The 23150-nt window shown below is 43.8% G+C and overlaps 1 protein-coding gene across 1 annotated transcript; it reads left to right on the forward strand.

Annotated features, from left to right (window-relative positions):
* The first annotated feature begins 76 nt into the window (after positions 1 to 76).
* CSRP2 (cysteine and glycine rich protein 2) lies at positions 77 to 18953 on the forward strand. The gene is made up of 6 exons (XM_081129825.1): positions 77 to 309; positions 10518 to 10630; positions 13965 to 14133; positions 17017 to 17146; positions 17848 to 17941; positions 18651 to 18953. Exons 2-6 carry the CDS (start codon positions 10519 to 10521, stop codon positions 18725 to 18727), a joined length of 582 nt encoding a protein of 193 aa, XP_080985951.1. The 5' UTR covers positions 77 to 309; position 10518; the 3' UTR covers positions 18728 to 18953.
* The last annotated feature ends 4197 nt before the right edge of the window (positions 18954 to 23150 follow it).

The raw sequence follows: 23150 nt of genomic DNA on the forward strand, positions 1-23150 counted from the left end.
CGGGGTAGGGCGCGGGCAGCGGCCCCGGGCGGGCGGGAAGCAGGAGGAAGAGGCGGGATTCCAGCCTTTTGTTTCTCTGGCCTGAAGCACCGAGCCCGACGGCGCAGACGCCCGGCCTCCCGCCAGACGCCCGGGGGCTGCAGGCGGGGCGGGTCCGGGAATCCGCCCCGAGGGGCGGGGCGCACGCAGGCCCCGCCCACCCGGGGGTCTTTTAAAGGGGCCGGCCCTCGCCCGGCCTCGGCTCCCGGGTTCCCCGCCGCTCCGCTCGCCTCGCTCTGCCCGCCGCGCGTGGTCCAGCCTCCGACTCGAGTGAGTAGCGGCGGTGGGGGCGTCGCCGCTGGTCCCGGGGGGAGGGGGTTCCCACAGCCTCCCGGGGGCCTCAGGTCGCTCTGCCGGCGCGCCCCCCCATCTCCTATGACAGCGCGACCGCGGTCCCCATTTAGACCCCCAGCCATCCACCTCACCCCTGCTCCCCGGTCCTCCCCGCCGCCCCCTCATACCTGCCCCCACCCCCTGCAGCCGCCCCGGCTTTGACCTGGGATGCTGGGCTCGCGGGGCAGATAAATAATAGTGCGTGACCTCCGAATCAGTCTGTCCCCAGCGGTTTTCTGGAAGAGCGGTGGGGTGGAGAGGGTCTCGGGGCTGCGAACCCGCCTTTCCGTAGCCCTGCGCCCCCTTCTGCAGCGGCCGCTTCCCTCTGCGCGGAGGGCAGGGCGGGATGGAGTCTCGGGGTCTCCTGCCCGGGTGCGGTGCGCGCTGAGGGCGAGCCCCCCGCGGGCAGGTTGGGAGCCCGGGGGCGAGGCGGGGCCTCTGCAGCCCGCGCGGCCCGGGCCGGCCGCCGCCGAGCGGGCTCCCGCATCCCATTGTTCGGCGGGCTCTGCCCGCTGGGCGCTGGACCTTAAGCGGTGAAAGAAACGGCAGGGAAACGTCTGGAGAAAGCTCCCTGCTCTTTCCGGAACTTTCTACCGTGGTTCAGGTACAAATAGGAGAGTGAAGAACGCTTGGTTGCGAAATTCTGCAACAGGTCCTGAAAATCGCATCATGGGTTTCAAAGCTCCACGTAGGCAGCCCCAGGGGGGAGGGGGGCCTCCTAAATCCGGAGACACCCACCACCACCCCCTCCCAAGCTGGGGCGTTTGTTGACGATATTTGTTTAAATGGTTACCCAAAATGCTTAACCTGTTTCATTTGCAGTCTGCAGACCAAGTACATATTCATTTTATAAATGCTTTTTATTTGGGGTAACTTTTTATACCCGGACGGTAACAATGATCTCTTTAGTTCATAACTTTTCTAATCAACCTGTTTTAAAGCTTTGCCTTATATAAAATGCCAATAATTCAAATTAGGACAATTGGCTATAATTTGCCTCAGATTTTTCAGGAAGGAGGTGGGCAATATTCTAAAAAGGTTTCATGAATCTTACAGAATTTCAAAGCTGCTTACCACGGTGTAGCCAATTTTATCAAGTCCTCCGTGGTCTCTCCCCACTGTCTTCTTGGTCATCTCTCCTTCCAGGTGACTGCCGCTGATGCTTCATCAGTGTTGCTCCAGGTTCGTTCTACTCTGGATTCTAGTTTCTTTTGCTCTTTCAGAGTGAAGTTAAGTAGAGACAGGATCTACATCCCATGAATTCTTGAAACACACAGTGCTTGCTTGGGTGCCTTAAACATCCTTTGACCAGAGCCAACGTTGCTTTATTGAATGAATGAAGGAATTAGTATGGTTGCAATTGTGGTGAACAACGATTTAGTTGGACTCAAGCAGTATATATGCATTAGCAGATTTGACCTAAGGTTTCTGTCAAAAGTTTTTAATGGATTCCTCTAAATGTATTCAACGAATATTGGTGGTTACTGGTATTTGCTAAATACTGTGCTGAAAGCAGTACTCAGTGGAACTCTGTCCTGATTAAATTGCCAAAACATGGCATGGTAAGAAGGGCAGGACTGAAGCCAGTTGGGCCCAAATTCATATCTCAGCTCCAGCACCCACTTGTTTGATGACCTTGGGCAAGCTATTCTCTGACCTCAGTTACTTTATCTTTTAAAATAGGTATAATATCACATACCTTGCAAGGTTGTTGTAAGGCATATACAAAGCCCAGCCCAGCATGGAGAGGTTCCCTGTAATCAGACACTGTTCTACACTTTGTTGAATCTGTGGGAAAAGACTATTAGCAAAGGCCGCAGGCCTTCTAGGAGGGGCTGACTCAGATGTGAACACTAACCCTAGGACCCTAGGCCTTGCCCAGAGGCCAGCTTTCTCTCCTCCCTTTGCAGGTATTCACAGGTTTCCTCCCATCATTTCAGTCTGGTATTTGCATGGCCTCCCTCCCTTGGGACCTTGATTACCTAGGATGGTGCTTTTTTTGTTTCGTTTTGTTAACCCTTATCTGAGGATTTTTTCCGTTGATTTTTAGAGAGAGTGGAAGGGAGGAAGGGCGAGGGAGAGAGAGAGAGAGAGAGAAACATCAATGTGAGAGAGAACATTGATTGGTTGCCTACTGGCTGGGTTCAAACCAGAGACCCTTTGGTGCCGGGGCTGATGCTCTAACCACTGAGACACACCAGCCAGGGCTACCTATCTGTTTCTGTGTCATGGACCTTTCTGGCAGCCTAGTGAATATCCTTCTTAAAATGTTAAGTGCATAAAATAAAGTATATTGTACCAAGTTCACTGATCCCCAGAAGTTCAAGGATTCTGTGGATCCCAGGTTCAGAACCCTAACTTAGGGAGTTTTCTTAAACTGGATTGTGGAGGAGCTGGGCCCAAGTCCTGATTGTTAAAAATTTTAAGTTTTAGTGAAAGTCATAGAGGAAGAACCAATAGAAGTATATTGTGAATCATTTGCAAAGGCTATCAGGTTCCTTGCTTTTTTGCTCACCCTCTCACACCAACAGTACTATTCATTTTACTTGACTCATAAGAAGAGGGCACATACCATGGAATACATTAGGGCTAGTTCACTATAGGCAAGAAGGTTTCATGGCAGCTTCTCTCCCAGAAGAAAAGAGTAAAGAGAGTTGACTCCTCACCCAGCACATAGCAGTACAGAAAATACCGGATTTAAAAAGAACCTGTGCCAGAGCCATGTAAGTCCATACTGTGTTGCTAGCAGTGGCTTAGTTTTAGAGAAACATCAGTGAAATTAACTCATAGAGTTTATTTGAATTTTATTGGTATTAATTTTTAGGTTGAATTGGTCATTTTGTTTTGGTTTCACAGTTAATGAGCCACTTAATATCTCTATACTTCAGCTTCCCCGCCTGTAAAATGGGGATATTGGTAACGCCTACCTCAGTTATGGGGATGAGGTTACTATAAGTAGACTACATAGCATAAGTAAAGCATATAGCAAGCTTTAGATAAGTAAATAATAATATATAATAAGTAAATAATAATGTATAATGTAGTCTTTATTTTTACCTATTATGTGCAGGCAGTATTCTAAGTACTTCCATATATTGTTTAATCTCAGAACTGCCCTGTGATATAAATAAGAATTATCTCCATTTTTGAAATGAGAAAACTAGCAGGTCAAATAACCAACCTAACCTAAGATCATTTTGCAGATAAACAGTAGTCTTGACATATAAATCTTGATCTGACTCCATGTGTAAATCATGCAAACATTAAATTGTTTAAGTAATTAAATATCTTGTAGTTAGCACTGACTGTGAATTGCTATGGCAGATGGTGGAGGCCAGGGTGACAGAGTTTATAGCGTAGTTGCGTTCTAATTACAATATGTGATGTGGCAAGTGGTATCCAAAGCTCTGTCAAGGATTTTGCTCTACTCCAAATTGAAGATGTCAGTGGTAACAGGCTATGGAATTAGTAACTCATGGTAAGGAGAAAGACTATGGGGAGAGGAAGGTCTTCCTGTGTCCAGGTAATTTGGTACCGCAGGACTGATAATTCTCAGGTGATTTGAATGATCTCAACCCTATAATCAGATACGGGAGTTTTGGGGACAGCTTGACGTCCTGGAGTCAAACAAGAGTGGGTTGAGCCTGGATTTGCTTCTTTGGGGGTCAGTGACCTCAGCAAGTCACTGAACAACTGAACTTTTTATAGCCGTATTGGGGCCCAGCAGTTCTGAAGGAACAGGAAACCAACGTTTGTGGAGCACAGGCTCTTTGCCAGGTACTTCACGAATGTTATCTCATTAAATCCTCACAGCTACCCTGTGAGAGTGTTCTCATTCATTTCCAAGTTTTAGCTGAGGAAGTTGAGGCTCAGAGGTTAAGGAGCGTGGCCAGGACCACCAAGCTGATAACTGAATTTCAAAACTTTGTCTACAGTCCTCACTCTTTCTCTTCTACCAGGGATGTCTTAGAGGTGGCATATGCACTGCCATTTCCATGGCAGACATAATTAATCACAATAATCTTTAACATGGACCCTTGGCTGAACTTCAGAATCTTCCTCAACGTAGTTCCAGGAACCCACCTTCCGTGGCTCTATGAGATGAAGCCGTTTTGCCATCCCTGTGTAAGCAGACCATGCAGGCTTCTCTACGTCATTGCTGTTATATGTGTACCTATTTCTCCCACCACAGTCACAGTTCCTGAGAAACAGGCATACGTCCTGTTATCTTCAACTCCTAAACCAGGATATGGCTTATAAAAGATTGAATTAATACACTTACATGAGAGCTCTCATAAACAGTAAAGCATTGTACAGTGTTTATTAGCTGCCCCTACCCTAGAACAATTACTTGAGATACAAAGTGAAGTCAGGAGTTAGCTGGATGAGGGAGGGAGGGAAGTCGGTTGCCCAGATGGGAGGGATCAGAGGCATAAGGAGGGATGAATACATAAGATGGGTAGGGGAAGGTGAGTATTGACAACAAAGATTGAACATTGCTAAATATTGATAATAAAGGCTACCAATAATACCAGTAATTGAGTGCCTACTATAAGCATTTTCTCAGCTCATTCTCTTAACAACTCTATAAGAAAGGTACTGTTATCCTCATTTTACATATGAGGGAAGTGAAATTATTGTGACTCCCAAATCCTGGCTCTTAACTCAGCCTTAGGCTGAGATGTCTTAAAGGCCAGCTTGAGGATTTGGCTTTGGTAGGAGTCAAATGAAACATGGAGCCAGTCGCTGAGACACGTGGAGTCTATCCTTGGTTTATGCTATCCACTTAGATAAGGGGAGCAGACTAAGCAGGTATTTGGGGAACAGAAGAAAGAGTTTTTAGAATGGGCATTGAGTAAAGCTTCATTTCCAATTGCTGACAGCTCTTAAACTCTGGCCTTGTTAAAAATCATTGTAATTGAGGACAATGCTGTTAACATATTCTTTAGCAAAGTGACCCCTCTGGATGTGGCTCAAGATGAAATTGGCTTAAAATACATTCTCCCTTTCAGGAAATTGGGTGATAGCCACGTTCTAGTGTAGTAACAAAGCTGCATGTATGGTGATATGATGTCGAAGCTTCTGGAAGCATTTAGAATCTGGGTGCACTGACGGACTCACTCCAAACCTTTGTTATCATCAGAACAAGTAACAAACCACAGGTGGCGACATGTAGACTCAAAATTCATGGATTTAAGTCATTCAGATTCTAAAATAAGCCGGTAAATGGCACAGGTGGTATGAGTGATTCATGTGCTCATTTTGTGGTTCTCCTTGGTTATCTAGAGAGTGAGGTAATTTTACCACAGGGTGACTCAGAGTCAGACTGTAGTCATTTTCTCCTGGGGGTAGGTCTTACGATTTTGGGCTGGTATCTCAGACCGGGGAGGAGCAGCAAACAGAAACTGCCCATTAGTGTTTGGATGTAAACAAGCTTTTTAATCTAACACAGTGGATAAATCCTAGTGCTGAAATTCTTTCAGACGTCGGAAACCGAGAAAACAAGGCTGAGAAACAGAATACGCCCATTTGGCCGACTTGTGGGAGATGTGTGTGGAGTGGGATTTTACTTCTCCCCCCAGTCTGTAAATTAATACATAGGACTGGGGAGAGGCCTGGAGCCCAGACTGCTCAGTGCATATCCAGTTTGCTGTGATTAATGTCAGCTGTTGTGAAGTTGTGCAGCCAAATGCGTGTGAGAAAAATGAAGCCTTGGGGTGTTTTTTTTTTTACATACGTAGCCATGCCAAAGAGTAACAGAGATGGAAAACGATCACGCTTCCCCTGCCAAAGCAGGAAATGTCCGTAGGAGCTCACCCTCACGGTGTACACTGGGCCTTCATCTCTTAGACAGTCACCACGAGGCGGTCGTTCCAGTGTCCCAGGAAAGGAGGTTTATGAGTAACGAAACGCTCCGTTGTTTTTCTTTACCCTGTTTGTGGCTCTGAGCTTTGTTCTGTGGTGCTAGTCACTGGGTTTCCTGCTGCAATACTGACAGCAGGGTGGACATCGTGAGGCTCCCCCTCCGTCTTCACGCCCAGCGCCTGGGTGCTTGCCTAGGCATTTGTTTGTGTTTTGTCTTCACAATCGCTGAGAGATGAGCTACCTTTCCCCACTTTACAGATGAGAACCTTAACTGTGTTATAGATAAGCCCAAGGTTGTCCAACCATTACACTAGTAAAGTTAACCCAGGTCTGTCTAAACCAAACTTCCCTCCTCCCTTCCTCCCTCCTTCCCTCTTTCTTTCCCTTCGGTTGTGAAATATTTGAGACACACAAAATAGAGAATGGAAGGAACACCCAACTACCCACGATCCAGCTTAAAAAATAAAACAGATTCAGCTGAAGCTTTCTGAGGATGCTCTTTCTATTACATCATTTGCCGGGACCACAGAGAGGGTTATGTGGAAACTTTAGGAAAGCATTTAAACTGGATGGGACTTTTAAAAGTTAATGACTTGAAAATGTTACTTAAATTCCAAAAATATGACCAAGAGGAGCAGGGCAGCGCTGGCCCTGTCTTGAGACGCATAAAAGCTAATTGGGAATCGTACCAACAGGTTGATAAAGGGCTTCTTTAAAACAATAGAAGTGAAATATTTTGATAGATGCCAAGTACTCTGGTAGGTGTGGTGGGGAATACAGAGATGCAGCCCCCACCCCTGAGAGGAAGAAATAACAGAGTAAGCTGAATGCTGGAGAACTTGGATGGGTATTTCCTGAAAAGATGACACATTCGCATTTGGCTGCTGTGGCTGCACAATAGGAATTAGACTTGATTTGCAAGAAGTGGATTTAAGTAGCTCTGAATTACATAAAGGGAAGATATTCTCCCCTTTTAACAAAGCCCAAGTTGCTCTTTAACAGAGAGACAGTAACATAGTGATGAGTTAGGTTTTCAAAAATGTATTTTTAAATGTTATTTAGAGAGAACACAGGATAGCGTTAGTCTTGATAGAAATATGACTTTAAAAAATATATATATATATATATATATTTTATTGATTTCAGAGAGAGGAAGGGAGAGAGAGAGAGAAACATCAATGATGAGTCATTCATTGATCAGCTGCCTCCTGCACGCCCCCCACTGGGGATCACACCCGAAACCCCGGCAATTGCCCTGACCAGGAATCGAACTACTTCTCCTGAATCATAGGTTGACGCTTGATCACTGAGCCATGCTGACCAGGTGAAATCTGATTTCTTATCGATGATTGCTCCAAAGAAAATATATGTGTGAATATGGAAGATAACAGGTTGATATTAGATCGCATACTTTATAATACAATGAGAAATGCCTAGATGATAACAAAATATTTTAAAAGCCAGCTGGGCTATTAAATCTTGGTATCCTTTTTTTTTAAATCCTCTCCAGAGGATATTTTTTCCATTGCTTTTCAGAGAGAGTGGGAGGGGGAGAGAGAGAAACATAAATGTGAGAGACACATCGACTGGTCGCCTCCCACCCAGAATAGGGCGGGGAATCTGCAACTGAGGTCCGCGCCTTTGGCCGGAATCAATCCAGCACCCTTCAGTCCACGGGCCGGTGCTCTAACCACTGAGCCAAACTGGCTAGGGCGGGATCCTCTTTTAAGTAATTGTAATGTCATAACCTGCAAACCTGGATTTGGTTTTTGGTTTCCTCAGGAATCATGAGGGTACTTCTAGCAGATGTCTGTTGCATCCAGACACAGGTAACTTTGAAGCCATGGGGTAAAGTCAATATCACTAGTTACACTGCAAACTGCAGTGCAGGCTGTGGAACCGAGGCCTTGTGTCAGGTTGTACAGCCAGGCTCAGGTTTCATTGTGCATTTGAACAATGGAGCACCTGTCTCCAGGGAAGGGAATCAGAGATTTATGCAACTACTAAAGGAAAGCTTGCAAATATGTTCTGTTGTTGCTAGATATTGATCCTGCGTGGATGCCTTCACAGTAGCCTGGTAACGCTTGTGGAACCTTGGAATTACTTTGTTCCTGCCTGAATAAGGGAATTAGGCTTTTTGCAAGTTGAGACCAATAGTTTAGTGATAACTAGTCATATCAGTCAGGTCTCTGTGTGTGAGTGGGTGTGTGTTATTGTTGTTGTTTGTTTGTTTCAAGGAACAGGAGCTCCATCTCCAAATGACTTAAAAAGAGAATTTATTGGCTCACATACAGAGCACAGGATAAGACAAGGCATGGCTGGAAAGTGTCTCCATCTAGTCTCCCCATCTCTCTTTCCCTCTGTGCTGGCTTCATTCTTAGCTTCTTTTCTTGGAGTGGCTAGACAGCTGCTAGCAACTCCACTCCTACATCCACACAGTCCTAAACCAAAGCCTGGATTGAACTTTCGTTGAATTGGCCTGGGTCGTGTACCCATTCCTAAACCCTTCGCTGTGGCAGGAGGGAGAATGCAGTGACCTGGTTGCCATGACTGGGTCACATGCCCGGCCCTGGAGTTAAGAGTGGAGTCCATACTGTTCAGCCAATGCTTCTCAAACTATCTGTGGTAAAGGACCACTTTTGCTGTTTTAATTTCGAAGTACAGATTGATTCTCTGACTCTATGCTGGTCAACAAGATGAGTTCATTGGTCACACTTTTGATTGTCATGTATAAAATTTAGAAATGCTTACCTGAATTTTGTCTTGAGTTGGTAACAAGCATGGCAGACCATCACCAGGAGACCACATTTAATACGTACTTCTCTAAACCACGTGGACCAAGAAAGAGATGGTTGCTTCCCTGAAGAAAATTGGGAGAAAGTATTATCAGAAGAGGGACAAGGGAATGAAAGCTGTGTGCCGGGAAGATGCCCAACACAGAGGTTCACTGTAAACCTTCCTTTTGGAAAGGTCTCACGCGGTGTTCAGGAAGTCGCTGGCTTCTGCATCGTCTTAATGCTGTAGGATGGGAATGTACCACCCTCCTGTTTATTTTAAGGACTGAAGATTCCACAGCCTTTTGCTTAGCAGCCCGCCTTCCCCTTCTTTTCTAGCCAGGTTTGAGTTAGCAAGGGGGTTACAGCTTTCTCAAGCAGCTGTTTCCTAGAGAAGCAAGCTGCTCATCCGAGGAGACTTAACAGGCAGGGGCTGTAAACACCTCTCAGAAGGGAAGTCTGAAAATGACGGGTGGGCAGGACAGGGCAGACATAACACGCTGTCCTTGCGGGACAACTTTCTCTACTGGCGAGGGCACTTGAGACTGTGGGCCATTCAGAACTAAGCGTTTGAACTGGGTCCAGGTAGACCAGTTCGTTGAGCAGGGGGTTAGAACACGCTGGCCCTGCATCACAGCAAGCTAGTCGAGGACTTGAACTTCCAGCTCTACCACCCCATCAGGCCACGTTGCTCAGAGGTGGTTCTGTGTCACTCAACAGTTCACTTCACCAGGAAGGGAACTGGGTAGCATGTTCTATATGGACCAACCACTCCATCTAAGAGGGAAAATTAACTGTTGGCTGAATTAGAGGACTTTGAGATTTGGAGGCACAGAAGTTTACATTGTGGCCATCTGGATGGGTGTTTGTTGTGGTTACAGCAAGGCTCCGGGCCTGCAGTTGTGCTTGTCACAGACACACTCTCTATGCTACCATCTCACATAACTTTAGCAGACAAATAGCAAATGTGTTCTTGCAGGACAATGCAACACTTTCTTCCTCCCTAGAAAGTGTGTCATAGCTTGTGCATGTTAAATGTTAAGAATTTGGTGGTGTTACAATGGATTAAACATGTAATAAAAAAACTCCACCCAAGAGTAAGTTCTCCAGCTGTTTTCTAACCCGTCCATTATGACTGGGCGTGTGTGGGGCCGGCGTTTGCCTTTCCGCGCCCCATGTTTAACTCCTGTGCATTCTAGTGCCAGTTGGTTTTGTGCCTGGTGACCTGTGCTGTTCTACTGAATACAGGTCCTTTGTCCTGTAGGAAAAAAAAACACCTTGCTTATGACAAGCCAGAGTTTTCTAATGAGAGACCTGTAATTTTATTAGAGGGAGAGGAGATGGTTATTTTGGAGGAACGCAGGCCATTTAAAGATGTGGTTAGAGCGCTTCCTAAAGGCACAGAATCTTCCGATGGTCCCTGGTTTTAAACAGCCCCCTAGGGAGCTTGTAAGCAAGCACAGGGCATGGGGACATGCTAATGCTAATGATCTTCTGTTCCTTCAGAATGCCGGTCTGGGGAGGTGGCAACAAGTGTGGCGCCTGCGGGAGGACCGTGTACCACGCCGAGGAGGTGCAGTGCGACGGGAGGAGCTTCCACCGCTGCTGCTTTCTGTGCAGTGAGTATCCCGCAGCGCGCCCCCCCCCCCCCCCCCCCCCCCCCCGCCCAGGGCGGACGCTGTGTGTGAGAGGCTTCAGTTTACTTACTTAAGGAGCAAGCTGTGGTTTCATTAGAGATTACTGTAGAAGCACAAGCGGCTTTTGCCCGTCTGTTCCCCTGGACACTGTAAGCGCTCGGCCCAGCAGCAGGGACAGCAGGGTGACCCTTGGCCTTCCTGAGCCCTCACAGCTCTCAGCCTCCATCAGGCCTCGACCGTGCTTCATGTGTGACCACAGCCGTGTCCCTGCTTCATTCCCTGCGAGTTCAGTGTGGTGTAGAGTCTGGCACCTAACACAGTTTCTGGCACAGCCTAGGGAGCTTGGCCCCTGTTGCTGAGCGAGCACGGGGCCCCTCATCCACCCCAGCTTTCTCTTTCCAGCTGAGCTCCTTGTCTTTGAAACTAACCTGCTTGTTTCTCACTGCACGATTGAAATTCAGAAATCTAGAAGCTCAGTGTCTCTAGAAGCTCAAATTCTGTCTTCTCTGGTAGTGAATATTAGTATTTCTGGTTATTGATATCTACCTTTGAGGGAAAGGAACTTAGGATATGAGAATCCCACAGAGGCAAGTTGGGAATTATTATTGTTTATAGATGGAAAATGATCAGAGTGTCTGACATGGGCAGGAAATGGGACATAAAACAACACAGGCCTATATGCTGGAAAGAGGGTAAAAACCTGAAAATGGGAGAAACAGAATAAGAGATAAGTCCGCCCCCTTCCCTATCTATTTCCTCTTAAATTTTATTTTATTTTTTTAAATATATCTTTATTGATTTCAGAGAGAGGAAAGGAGAGGGAGAGAGAGAAACATCAATGATGAGAGAGTCATTGATCGGCTGCCTCCTGCATGCCCCCGACTGGGGATCGAGCCCACAACCCGGGCACGTGCCTGACCGGGACTCGAACCCCGACCGCCTGGATCCTAGGTTGACGCTTAACCGCTGAGCCATGCCGGCTGAGCCCTCTTAAGTTTTAAAACAGGAGAGCAGTCACATCGAAAGCTCTTCATTAATCACCTTATGATTTAAATGACAACGTTGTATTTAATGAAGGATTTGTTATGTGGGGAACTTACCCATACCTGCAATTATTTGCTTTACCTATAGTGCTGTACAGTGACTGTTACTGTTAGAACCTGCAGGTGTTAAAAATAAGTTTGGTTATGCAGAGAAAGAATCTTCGGAGAAGACTTCTCAAGTTTTAATTCTCATTTTTCCCTCTTGGCACCAGCATTCAAGGTGTCTGGACCTTTTCATAGTGTAATTGCTCTGCAGAGAATTAGAAAATGGCAACATAAGATCACAGTTACAAAGAAGAAAAGTACTACATGTGGATGTTTGCTGCCTCCCTCCATGATACCTACCACTGCTCAGATTTGGTTTAATTATTCCTTCTCTTATAAGTTACTTTTTTTTTTTTTTTTTTGAGGAATCTATTTGTTCAGCAGGTTTGTAGTCAAAAGAATATGTGAATAAAGAGGAAATGCAAATACTTTAGAAATTGTTCTTAGTTTCACCTAGGGAAAGCCATGATGTTTACACCATAATAAAGTAGTGTTTACGAAATGTCAGGTTTTTCTACTGGTCGTTGTTACTCCACCTCCCTAATATTTGTCTCTGACTAAAGCCTTTTAAGGAAATAATTCAGAATAGTTATAATAGGGGTGAGGGCTGGCAGAAGAAGAGGTGGTTATGGAGCAAATTTTTCATAAACTTAAACTTGCTTTGGTTAAAATTGATGTTTTTGGTGTTTGTTTTTTTTAACATTTTCATTGATTTTTAGGAGAGAAAGGAAGGGAGAGAGAGAGAGAGACAGAGAGAGAAACATCAGTGTGAGAGTGAAGCATTGATTGGCTGCCTCTTGTGCGCCCCCTACAGGGGAATCAAGCCAACCACCAGGGCATGTGCCCTGACTGGGGATCGAACCAGCAACCTTTCCGTGCCCCGGATGACGCCCAACCAGCTGAGCCACATTGGCCAGGGCAATAGATGGTTTTCTAAACAGCTTTTATATTTAATGTCTGTTAAGGGTGTTTGCTCTTCAGCCATGTATGGTTTTAGGTTAACTGTCTTTGAGCAAATGTATGTCAGTACTCGAATCTCTGCAGCCAGGTTCCAGGGTAGGTGATGTCATTTTGCTCTTTCAGAGAGACTTTGGTCTAAGACAACAGAAACTTCGTAACTTACCTCTGTTTTCAGCCACCCAGCTAATCACCTTTCCCTGCCCTTCTCTCTCTTTCCTTCCTCTTTTCATTTCTCCCCCTCTTTCAAATAAGTGGGAAGTCCCCTTTTCTGCTACACTGATGTTGGATTCCAGCTGCCCAATTGTGCTACCAGGGAGCTCCCTCACAATTTCTTCTTTCCTCAAGCTTAATTGAAGTTTTAGAAAGTGAAATAATGTCTGGATTAAACGTGATGACATTCGGCAGTTTTATGAAGTGGGATACTTAGAAGGGTCTTGTGGCAAGAAATCTATCAAGAAAGAATGCATTCTCCTTTGGGGTGGAAGGGGAACAAATGCAGACTTACAGCCACTTGCTGCTCTTCAGACAAACTTCTCACTGCCAGAGAAGCCAGTGGCGAGACGAGAGAGTAAGACTAGGGATGGAAACTAGAATTCTGGATGGAAAACTGTTTTTATCCCAGGGGGTGCTTTGGGGGAGGTAGTGCTACAGAAGGGACCCTCCCAAGACACTCAGCCACACTTGTTGTTAGGTTGTGATTTAACAACATTTGGTACAAAGAGGCTGAAAAGATTTGAGTGTTGGGGGTTTGGGAGCAAAGTGTTTGTTTTGTTCCTTTTGTTCGTGTCATTGTAGCCATCTCAACCTCCTCTCCCTCCTGCCAGAGCATCAGGCCATATTGAAAAGTTTGAGGCTTCAGGATGTTAAAATTCGGATACATTTCTGAAACAACTGTCCTCTCCATGGAGGCTTCAGGATGTTAAAATTCGGATACATTTCTGAAACAACTGTCCTCTCCAAGGAGGCTTCAGGATGTTAAAATTCAGATACATTTCTGAAACAACTGTCCTCTCCAAGGAGGCTTCAGGATGTTAAAATTCGGATACATTTCTGAAACAACTGTCCTCTCCATGGAGGAAGGAGAACAGTCCTCAGATGTAGCTGAGCTGTCCAGATGCTGTCTCATGGCTTCTGGGAAACCACAGATAAACTAGGAATGTGAGCGAGCCTGTGCCTTTACCATTTGCAGACCATGTGTCTGTATAACCGCTGTTCTAAGGAAAAAGGCATCTTTGGCACATTTTTAAATTCTAACTTTTCCCTCTCAGTGGTTTGCAGGAAAAACTTAGATAGCACAACAGTGGCAATTCATGATGAAGAGATCTACTGCAAATCCTGCTACGGAAAGAAGTATGGGCCGAAAGGCTACGGCTATGGCCAGGGCGCTGGCACCCTCAACATGGACCGGGGCGAGAGGCTGGGCATCAAGCCGGAGAGGTGAGTTAGCACCGTGTTTGTTACCTTCAGAGATGAGTTATAACAATTAATGTGGCTTGGTGAACAGCAATCTGGGAGTTTTCAGACTTTTATCTTAAAATAAAAAAACACAGTGACTCAGATTTTCTACTTTAAACTAGTGACTATTCTTTCAGCTCAAAATATGGACAGTTTTGGGCCTAACAAACTTCTTAGTGATTTTCCAGTGGTTTCTAGTCCTGGTTTGGACGCATTCCAAGGTGTATCAGGCAGTCATGATGTCCTCAAAATCAAGTGGTTTAAATTTACCTCCATTTCACAGCATTTTGGAGACCAGATGTTATGAAGTCGAATGATAAAGAAATGTGGTATCTGAATCATGAGATGCATTTCTCACGTGCAATTGAGCAGTCAGTAAAAATTCCTGTCACTCCTTTCATGTAAGAGTATTTCCTCATCAGGAAATTACTTTTCTCTCTTAAATTTATTTAAAAATTGATTTTTTTTTTCCTGTTTTTGATTCTTTGAGACAATAGTGTTAAACTTTACAGGTTCCAGCCCCAAAGTAGCAAGGTGCTAAGTCTACTAAACTTCCCTTAGTATTTTCTTCATTGGGAATTTCCTCGTATTTCTGTTTTTGACCCAATTATTCCCTCATTTTTTCACATCCATTTTATATTGAAGAAGCCAAAATTGGTGTAATACTCCAATAAGATGGCCTTTTCCTGACAAGCCCGTTAATCGTGCCTTTCCTGTGGGCTGGACACCATGCAGTATTAACATGTTAGCTCATGTAATCCTCGCAACAACCCTACAAAGTAGGGTTTCCCATCTGACTTGAACAAATGGAGACACATTGTTAGTTCATTGTAGGTAATCGTAAAGACTGGACCTTAACCTAGTGTAACTCCAAAGCTTATGATCTTAAACACGGTACATTATGGCATGCCTAAAATAATTATTGAGTGCCTATTGTCTGCTGAACATTTCTGTTCATTATATATGATCCTCACAGTTGCTGAGTTTAATAATTTATCCCTACTTTATAGATAGGACATTAAGGCTCAGGTCACACGGATAAGTGGCAGAGCTAAGATCTGAGCCGATGTCCATCTAGCTCCCAAACCTGTGCTCTTCCCACTGCAGTGTGTACTACATCAAGACCCACCTTTCTCTGCTGCTGGGTTTTTCCACATTCAGGGTTTCCGAGCCATGTGCCTTGTGCACCAGTTGTGCAAGGGCCAAGCCATTCGTTGCTGCAGGAGCCCAGCTTACCTCTGTCTTTGTCAAAGTTCATTGTTCTTGTTCTGCTTTCTTTTTCCAACTCATTAAAATTCACTCATTTCCCAAGATCTTATTTCAAGCCTTTCAAAGTGCATATTCTTATACACCCGCCCCCAAACAAAACTAAATTCACCCCAAAGGCAGTCAGTAATTGTGGCCAGTTTTAAAATCACAACGACCAGTGACTCTCCTCTTCACTGCTGCTTCTCCTTCTCCGACAGCTGGTGAGCTCTCTGTGCTGACCTGTGTCGACCGCTGCCTCCCCTCTGTCCCTTCTTAGCCTGGCCACATGCCTATTATCCTCAGGACCAGGTATAGGGACTACCTTTCCAAGAAGCCTTTCTTAAGGACTGAACTCTGGGAGCACCTGAGGTCTGGGTCACCCTTGTGGCAGGTCCCCTTCATGAGGACCTCCTGGAGAGACAGCACTGCGTGGGCTGGAGCATCTTCATCGAGGCGGACCAGTTAATAACCCTCTAGCCTTTCAGCAAATTATCTAACATCCACACCCCCATTGCTTCACCTGTAATTTGAGGTAACAAATTATCCTTACCCTACAAAGTTGTTAGAAGGCAGGCGGGAGATAATCTGTACGGATTCTTGTGAACATAGTGATGGGCAGATTTGGAAATTAACTTGTAACTGCAAGGGTTGGATATCTTTGTAAGCAGCTTTTAAAGATCACTTTTAAAAGTAAGTATATATACAGTAGGTTGTGGAAACAGTTTTTAAAATATGCCTACATTAGGGACAATTGGAGAAACCAATACTGTGAATTAGTACTAGAAAAAATTGATACTTAGTTACTGTTTGCAGAATGCTAACTATTGTCATTATATCTTCTCTGCTCAACTAATTTTTAAGGCTCTAGAGGGGCCTTTAAATCCTCTCAAGGCCCAGAATGGTGTTCGGCATCATAGGTGCACCTATTAATTGAATAGAAAAATATTAGAAAAGGAAAATATGGATTACCCAGTGATCTATAATAGTGACAAAAATATCACTCAATCAGAGAAAAAAAATAAAGAGAAATAGACCACACAGTAATAACAAAATTTCTGAAAGATTTTCCCAGGAAGAAAGTGGTATATTCATACATTCCCCTACATAAGCTGTATTTGGAAATTAATTTGTAAAACATGCTTTTCTTAATTAGAGACTACTTAAGTCATACTGACCTATATGCAAAAACCGCTTAGGTTAACATTGATTTTTTTTTTTTCAGTCTCATGAAATAAAAAGCTAGATGTGATTCTAGTGGTACTAATATGACTCTGGGTTAAAAATACGCATTATGATAGGATTTTATAAAGCATAGCATAGTAGTTTAGTGGAGAGGCCAGCGCCGGGGATTAAATGAAATTTGGTAAGATTAGGCTCAGAAAGACAGATACTCAAGTTTGGTTCCTTTTGTGACAGCCATGAGCCCATAAATAGGTTAAAGTAGTAACTCTGGCTGGCACCTGAAATCGATTTCTTCTTCGTTCCCCTCTGCTGCCCTGCGAAGGCCTCCAGCCAGGGGGCAGTATAGCACCAAGTCCCAGAGTTCCGCCGCCTGCCTTCCGGACTTCTAAGGGCCCTCTGGAAAATCTCGCATAATTTTTTTTCTCCTTTCCATAGTGTGCAACCTCACAGGCCTACAACAAACCCAAACACTTCTAAATTTGCTCAGAAATATGGAGGTGCTGAGAAGTGTTCCAGATGTGGGGATTCCGTGTATGCTGCTGAGAAGATCATTGGAGCAGGAAAGGTAGTGTTTTGCATTAATGACAGTGAATGACAACTCTCCACTCCCTTTCTCCCGAGCCCTCCACATCCCATGCAGGCACTCTGTTTTATAAGTAAATGCCTTGGATCAAACTTTTTCTTAATTGCACATCCATCTAAATCATTAATGTTTTAAAGTGCTGCCCTTATTTGACAAATCGTACCTATGTTGAAAAGAAACTTATTTTCATAGGGGGCGCGCCTGAGGGTTGTTAAATGAAAAGGCCAGGCTGTTAACAAATCTGGACTCTGCAAGTTATTCAGTGGTGGTGGTGGTGGTGGGGGGGGGGGCAATGAACTGAACTCAGGACACCTGATGCTATTCTGGTGTGTGGATTTAGAAAAGTGACTTAACCACGGCACCTCTTTGGGCTGCAGGGTCCTCAGCCATAAAGGAGGCTGTCTTTACAGGAGCACGCCAGGCCTGTGACAAGGTCTCAGACTGCTCTTAGGGAAATGGCCCTCCCACAGTATAGCTCCCAGCCCATGTCTTCTGTGAATGAAGTTTGAACTTGGCCCTTTTGAAGGTGACCAAGGATGTGGATGCTGGGGAGGTTCAGCTCCAGCCTCCTGGTTGGGGTTGAACCACAGCAGTCAGGAGCTCACTCTGGGTGGATGGTCCTGAGTGTCTAAAGTGTGCTGCAGGAAACCTGCCTCTCAAACTTACTCATTTGTCTCTCTCAGCCCTGGCACAAAAACTGTTTCCGCTGTGCCAAGTGTGGAAAGAGTCTCGAATCAACAACTCTGACTGAGAAAGAAGGTGAAATCTATTGTAAAGGTAAAATTAATTTCAGTTGTTATCCATATGAATATCCAACATTGGCTATTTGTTTATGAAATGTCATCAGCATTAAAAAAAAAAGTACTCTGAAAATGGGGTGAAAGGATAGTGTCACTGGTTATTTGAAAATAAAAGATCTAGAGATACTTACAGATGAAAGAAAACCACAGAACAATTTCAGACTGATGCAATAAAGTTCCTGATCATTGAAAACTCCACTACCAGTAAAAACAAAAACCCCACAACAAAGCCTTGTTTGCTTAAAACTTCATGTTTTAAGCAAAGCCTATGAGTATATGCTTTATGTATAGGGTATCCCAAAAATTTTTGAATTATTCCAATGGGTTAATAATTATCTGAATTATTAATTCCAATGGGTTAAATCTGAAAAGAAACATCAATTGAACTATTAGCTTTTAGAAATTGTATACATTTTTTGGGACACCCTGTTTATAGATATAAGTTAATAGACGAATAACTTGCCTGCCCTGATTTTCATGCTCATAACTCAGTGAGCTGAACATTATGGAACCAGGTTGCTTGGACTTGGCCTTTACAGTTATATTTACTACACCTTAAGAAAGTTGAATTCTTTTTGGCATAGTCAGCAGATTTGTAACTGAGGGTGGTCTGTTGTTGCGGGGGCCTTGAGCAATGCTAGCAAAGCTTAATAGACTTGCAGTTAACTCTCCCTTTTCTTTTGTAGGATGCTATGCAAAGAACTTTGGGCCCAAAGGATTTGGCTATGGCCAAGGAGCAGGAGCCCTCGTTCATGCTCAGTAAAGGTGTAAACCCAGAACCGAGATCACACACTGAGAATCTCTACATAATCTAGGCAGATAATCTAACACTAAACTACTGTGAAATTCTACCAGCACTTACGTACTGTATATTGCCCTGTACTTGGATAGGCTGGCTGACTAGTAGGAACAGAGCACTGTATCTTGCTTTATTCATCAGCATTTTCAAGAACCATTTCTTTTACATTTTAAATAAAACTTCAGCTTGATGTGGGTGTTCAGTCTTTCAATTAACCTTTTGGAAGAGCTACTGTGCTTTCAATTCATGGAAAATCCTTTGGGCCCCTACCTGCATTTTATTCATTAAAGAGAGTCCACCCCATTACCCAGTTGACTCACTAGGTTAATGTTTGCATTACAGCTATTGGAAAAGATTTCTCTTTTAAGATGGCAAATATGCCTCAAGAGTAAGGATTACTAAGCAACAGGCCTCACCGTTCAAACTCCTCAGAGCTAGCTTTCAGCAGTGCAGCCTCTCTAGCTTGGTGGTTACTCCTCTTTTGGAGCAGTTTCCTTAAGAATGGCTTCTAGACAACCTGGATTAGAGTCACCTGGGAGTATTAGAAGGCAGATTCCCAGGCCTAGCTTCAGCCCCACAGAAACAGAACCACTAGGGGTGGGGCGGTATCTCTTTTACCAAGCTCCTCAGAAAGGCACATTGACCTAAGGCGGGGGCACTGTTAAAACACAGACTCTTTTCTATACCTAAAGATCATTATAAATAGCTGCCTACTGACTGCTATCGAAGCTGAGGCTTAGGGTCACTTCTTAGACTCTACTAAGTCCTGGAAACTGGAGTGCTTTCTCACATACTTCAAATTCTGTATAGCAGCAAAGCATGTTGCATTGTCCTGGGGAATTCAGCTGGCTCAGGTAGAAAAGGCACATCAGACTTTATAAGGGTTGTTTTCATTATTTAGAAATTGGTTCTTTACCAGAGACACAATCCAAACTTTCATCTTCCAGAGGTAGGGTCTGAAATTGGTCTGTATTTTAGTGAAACTGAACCAGCTTGATCTATTAACACATCTTAATCTCTTAATCTTTTCCAAAGCCCATCTGAACATAAACTTATTTCGAAGAGCTAAAGGGGGCGTGTTATGTATGACATCAAAAGGATAAGCAGAGACTTAATGGGAAGAAGTCAGTTGAAGGTGTACCAGGTGATAGAATTCATGCTTATGTACATATTGCCTTGAGCACTTAACGAGTTCCACTGTGGGAGAGGGCTGGGCCTTTTCTTTAAGAAGGCTAGGGAAGTTAATTGGCGATAAAGGGAGATAGCTTGACTTGAAGAATTACGGAGTAATTTCTGTATGTGGAAGTTGTGAAACATGTCCACTAATTCTTTGACATACCCATTAAAAGATGGAGTCCAATTCCCTCCCCTTTGAACAAAGGCCAACCTTGGTGTGATGCATTTTTAACTAACACACTCTGATGGACAAGGCTAAATAAAAAAATGACAATACAACTTCTGCTTGCCTTTCTCTTAAGATGCTCACTCTTAGAACTCAGCCACCATGTTTTAAGGAAGCCCAGACGACATAGGAAAGCCAAATACAGGTATAGCTGAGATCTCACCCATTAGCTCTCAACCATCACACGAGTAAGCCTTCAGATTAATCCAGTCCCGTTTTTTAATTATCCCAGTTGACAACAAGGGGAGTAAAGTGAGCTCTTCCTGTTGAGTTCTGACCAAATGCAGATGTGTGAACAAAATACCATTTTAAGCCACTAACTTTGGGGTGGTTTGAGGCAGTAATAGATTACCAGAATGTTATATATTGAATGTCCCCACACAGAGGCAACATGTCCCACACTTACTGTTTCCCAAATTGTATTAGAGGTGCTAGTAATATCCTAGAGGAAAATATTCTAAAATGAAGTTGCCAGATGCCTGGTAATTTGAGATTTCTGTCTGATTAAGTTAGATATCCATTCATAATTAAAATTATTCTTCAATTGGGAGCCATGGCAAAAGTTATTCCAAAACTGTCAACTTAGCTTCTAGTGGTTTCAGGAGTGAAGGGAATTTGGCTTTGGGCAGACTGTTCTGGGAAGAATTCATCATTTGGGTGTAAATTGATAGGGTAGCACCCAAGTAATCCAAATGTGATATTAAAGTGCTGCATGGCAAATGCATATTTTTATTTTAAAAACTACCTATTTGGGCCCTGGCCATCGTTGCTCCATGGTTAGAGCATAGGCCTGTACACTGATGGGTCACGGGTTTGATTCCCGGTCAAGGGCGTGTACCTGGGCTGCAGGTTCAATCCCCGCCCGGGTTTGGGTGTGTGCAGGTGGGAGGTAACCAACTGATGCATCTCTCTCACATCAATGTTTCTTTCTTTCCCCCTTGATCCCCTCCCTTGCACTCTCTCAAAACCAATGGAAAAAATATCCTCAGGTGAGGATTAACAAAAAAAACAACAACCCATTTGGGCCCTGGTTGGTGTGGCTCGGTTGGGCATCGTCCCATGTACTGAAAGGATGCCAGTTCCATTCCTGGTCAGGACACATGCCCAGGTTGTGGGCTTGATACTTGGTAGGAGGCAGCAGATCAATGTTTGGCGATCACATTGATGTTTCTCCCTCTCACCTTCCTCTATAATCAATTAAAACTCTTTAAAAAGTAAGCTAAAATTAAAACAACCCATTTGGGATATTTTTGAGCCCTTGTGGTGATTTGGTATATTTGTGGAGGACTGCTGGCAGAACTCTGGTTCCAGAATGACTTCATGATTAAGTTTAGGGAGTGTTGTGGCTATCGATCTATATATAGGGCATCCCCGCAAAATGTGTACACACTTTGAATAATTATAAAGGCAGTGTTTATTAAAATACATTTTATTTTCAAAATTGAGCTATCAGCTGTTAAAGTGTATATACATTTTGGGGGGACACCCTGCATATACATCCCTGTAGATTCACAGTGCACGCTAGCGTATTGAAGGTCTTGAGATCTAGTGGTTGAGAAGTCTGTTTCAACATGAAGAAAGCCTTACACTGTATTAGTTGTCCATGGAACCATTAATATCTTGAACACTGGGGCTTTTTGGTCTGGACCATTGGTTTTCAAACTTTTTAAACTAGGGGCCCCTTAACATTCTTAAATTATTAAGGACCCCAAAGAGCTTTTGTTTATGACAGTTATGTCTATCGATATTTTCCATATTAGAAATTTTTAATTCAGACTTTCACTTATAGCCAAGATGAAATAACAGGAATGATATTTACCCTCACTTGAAACAACCAAAAACAGACATGAAAAAAAATATGGTTTATAAAAAATATATATGGTTTTTGTGACACTGGATGACAACAAAGGACAGTTAAGGGGAAAATGAGATCAGTCTCCTAAGATTAGCAAAGCTTACTGCTTTGAGGGTTTCTGTGTTACAGTGCAAGAACGAAAAACAGGTAGGGCTGGAAGGCACCCTGTTAAGCAAACAGAGCAGAGTCCAGAGGGACTGGAAAGGGCTGCACAGAGAACTCCAGAAACACACAGAGCACAGCCCAACACACACCTTGCAAGTCTTCAGTTGAGCTGAATTCGGAGAGCACGTACATGTGAGAACGACCCAAGACCATGGAAAAACACATCTGAAGGACACAGGAAAGTGCCTGGTGTTTATATGGAGCCAGGAATAGTGTCTTTTCCCACCAGTGAGATTGGGAAACATGATTCATGGGCCTTTGGATGGAGTGCACTGGTCTTGCCTCAGTAACAGGGAATAATTAACCTTAAACTGAACACCGCTCTGGTCCCGCCTAACAAATCTTATTTAACAGCAAAACCTGAAAGGATCAAAATTTCCAAATAACTGCACCCCAGAATAAAGCTCTGGATTTTTTATAGGAATACAAAAATATCCAGCACTCAATTCATAGTGTCTGGCATCATCATGTCACCAATCAAAAATTACCAGGCATACAACGAAACAGGAATACAATCTATGAGGGAGAAGAAAACAACTATCAAAACCAAGACCCGACGGATGTGAAAATTAGCAGGTAAGGATATTAAAACAATACTCCATATTTTCAAAAAGAGGTATGGAAAATACTAAAATGGTCCAAATCAAACATTATAGGTGCAAACTGTAATGTGGGAGGTAAAAAAATACACTGAAATGGTATTAATGACACACAGTGCAGAACAAATTTGAGTGAACTTAGACATAAAAAGTATCCAAAATGAAAACTGGGGAAAACAGAATTTAAAAAAATGATCAGTGAGTTGTACGACAATCTCCAGTGGCCTAACATATGTGCAAATGGAGTTTCTTAAAAGGGGGAAAGAAGAAAAAAAAACTGAAATCATGTCCAAATTTGATAAAAACTATAAACCTACAGATCCAAAGAGCAGCAGCAATAACGAGGCTTTCTGATGCTTCAAATGG

The sequence above is a fragment of the Miniopterus schreibersii genome (assembly GCF_964146895.1).
Source record: "Miniopterus schreibersii genome assembly, chromosome: 2".
In the NCBI taxonomy this organism is placed as follows: Eukaryota; Metazoa; Chordata; class Mammalia; order Chiroptera; family Miniopteridae; genus Miniopterus; species Miniopterus schreibersii.

Coding starts and splice junctions, on each gene's coding strand:
- CSRP2 (XM_081129825.1), top strand. CDS start 10,519: ATGCCGGTCTGGGGAGGTGGCAACAAGTGTGGCGCCTGCGGGAGGACC. Junction 10,631..13,964: donor CCGCTGCTGCTTTCTGTGCA/GTGAGTATCCCG, acceptor TTTCCCTCTCAG/TGGTTTGCAGGAAAAACTTA. Junction 14,134..17,016: donor CTGGGCATCAAGCCGGAGAG/GTGAGTTAGCAC, acceptor TCCTTTCCATAG/TGTGCAACCTCACAGGCCTA.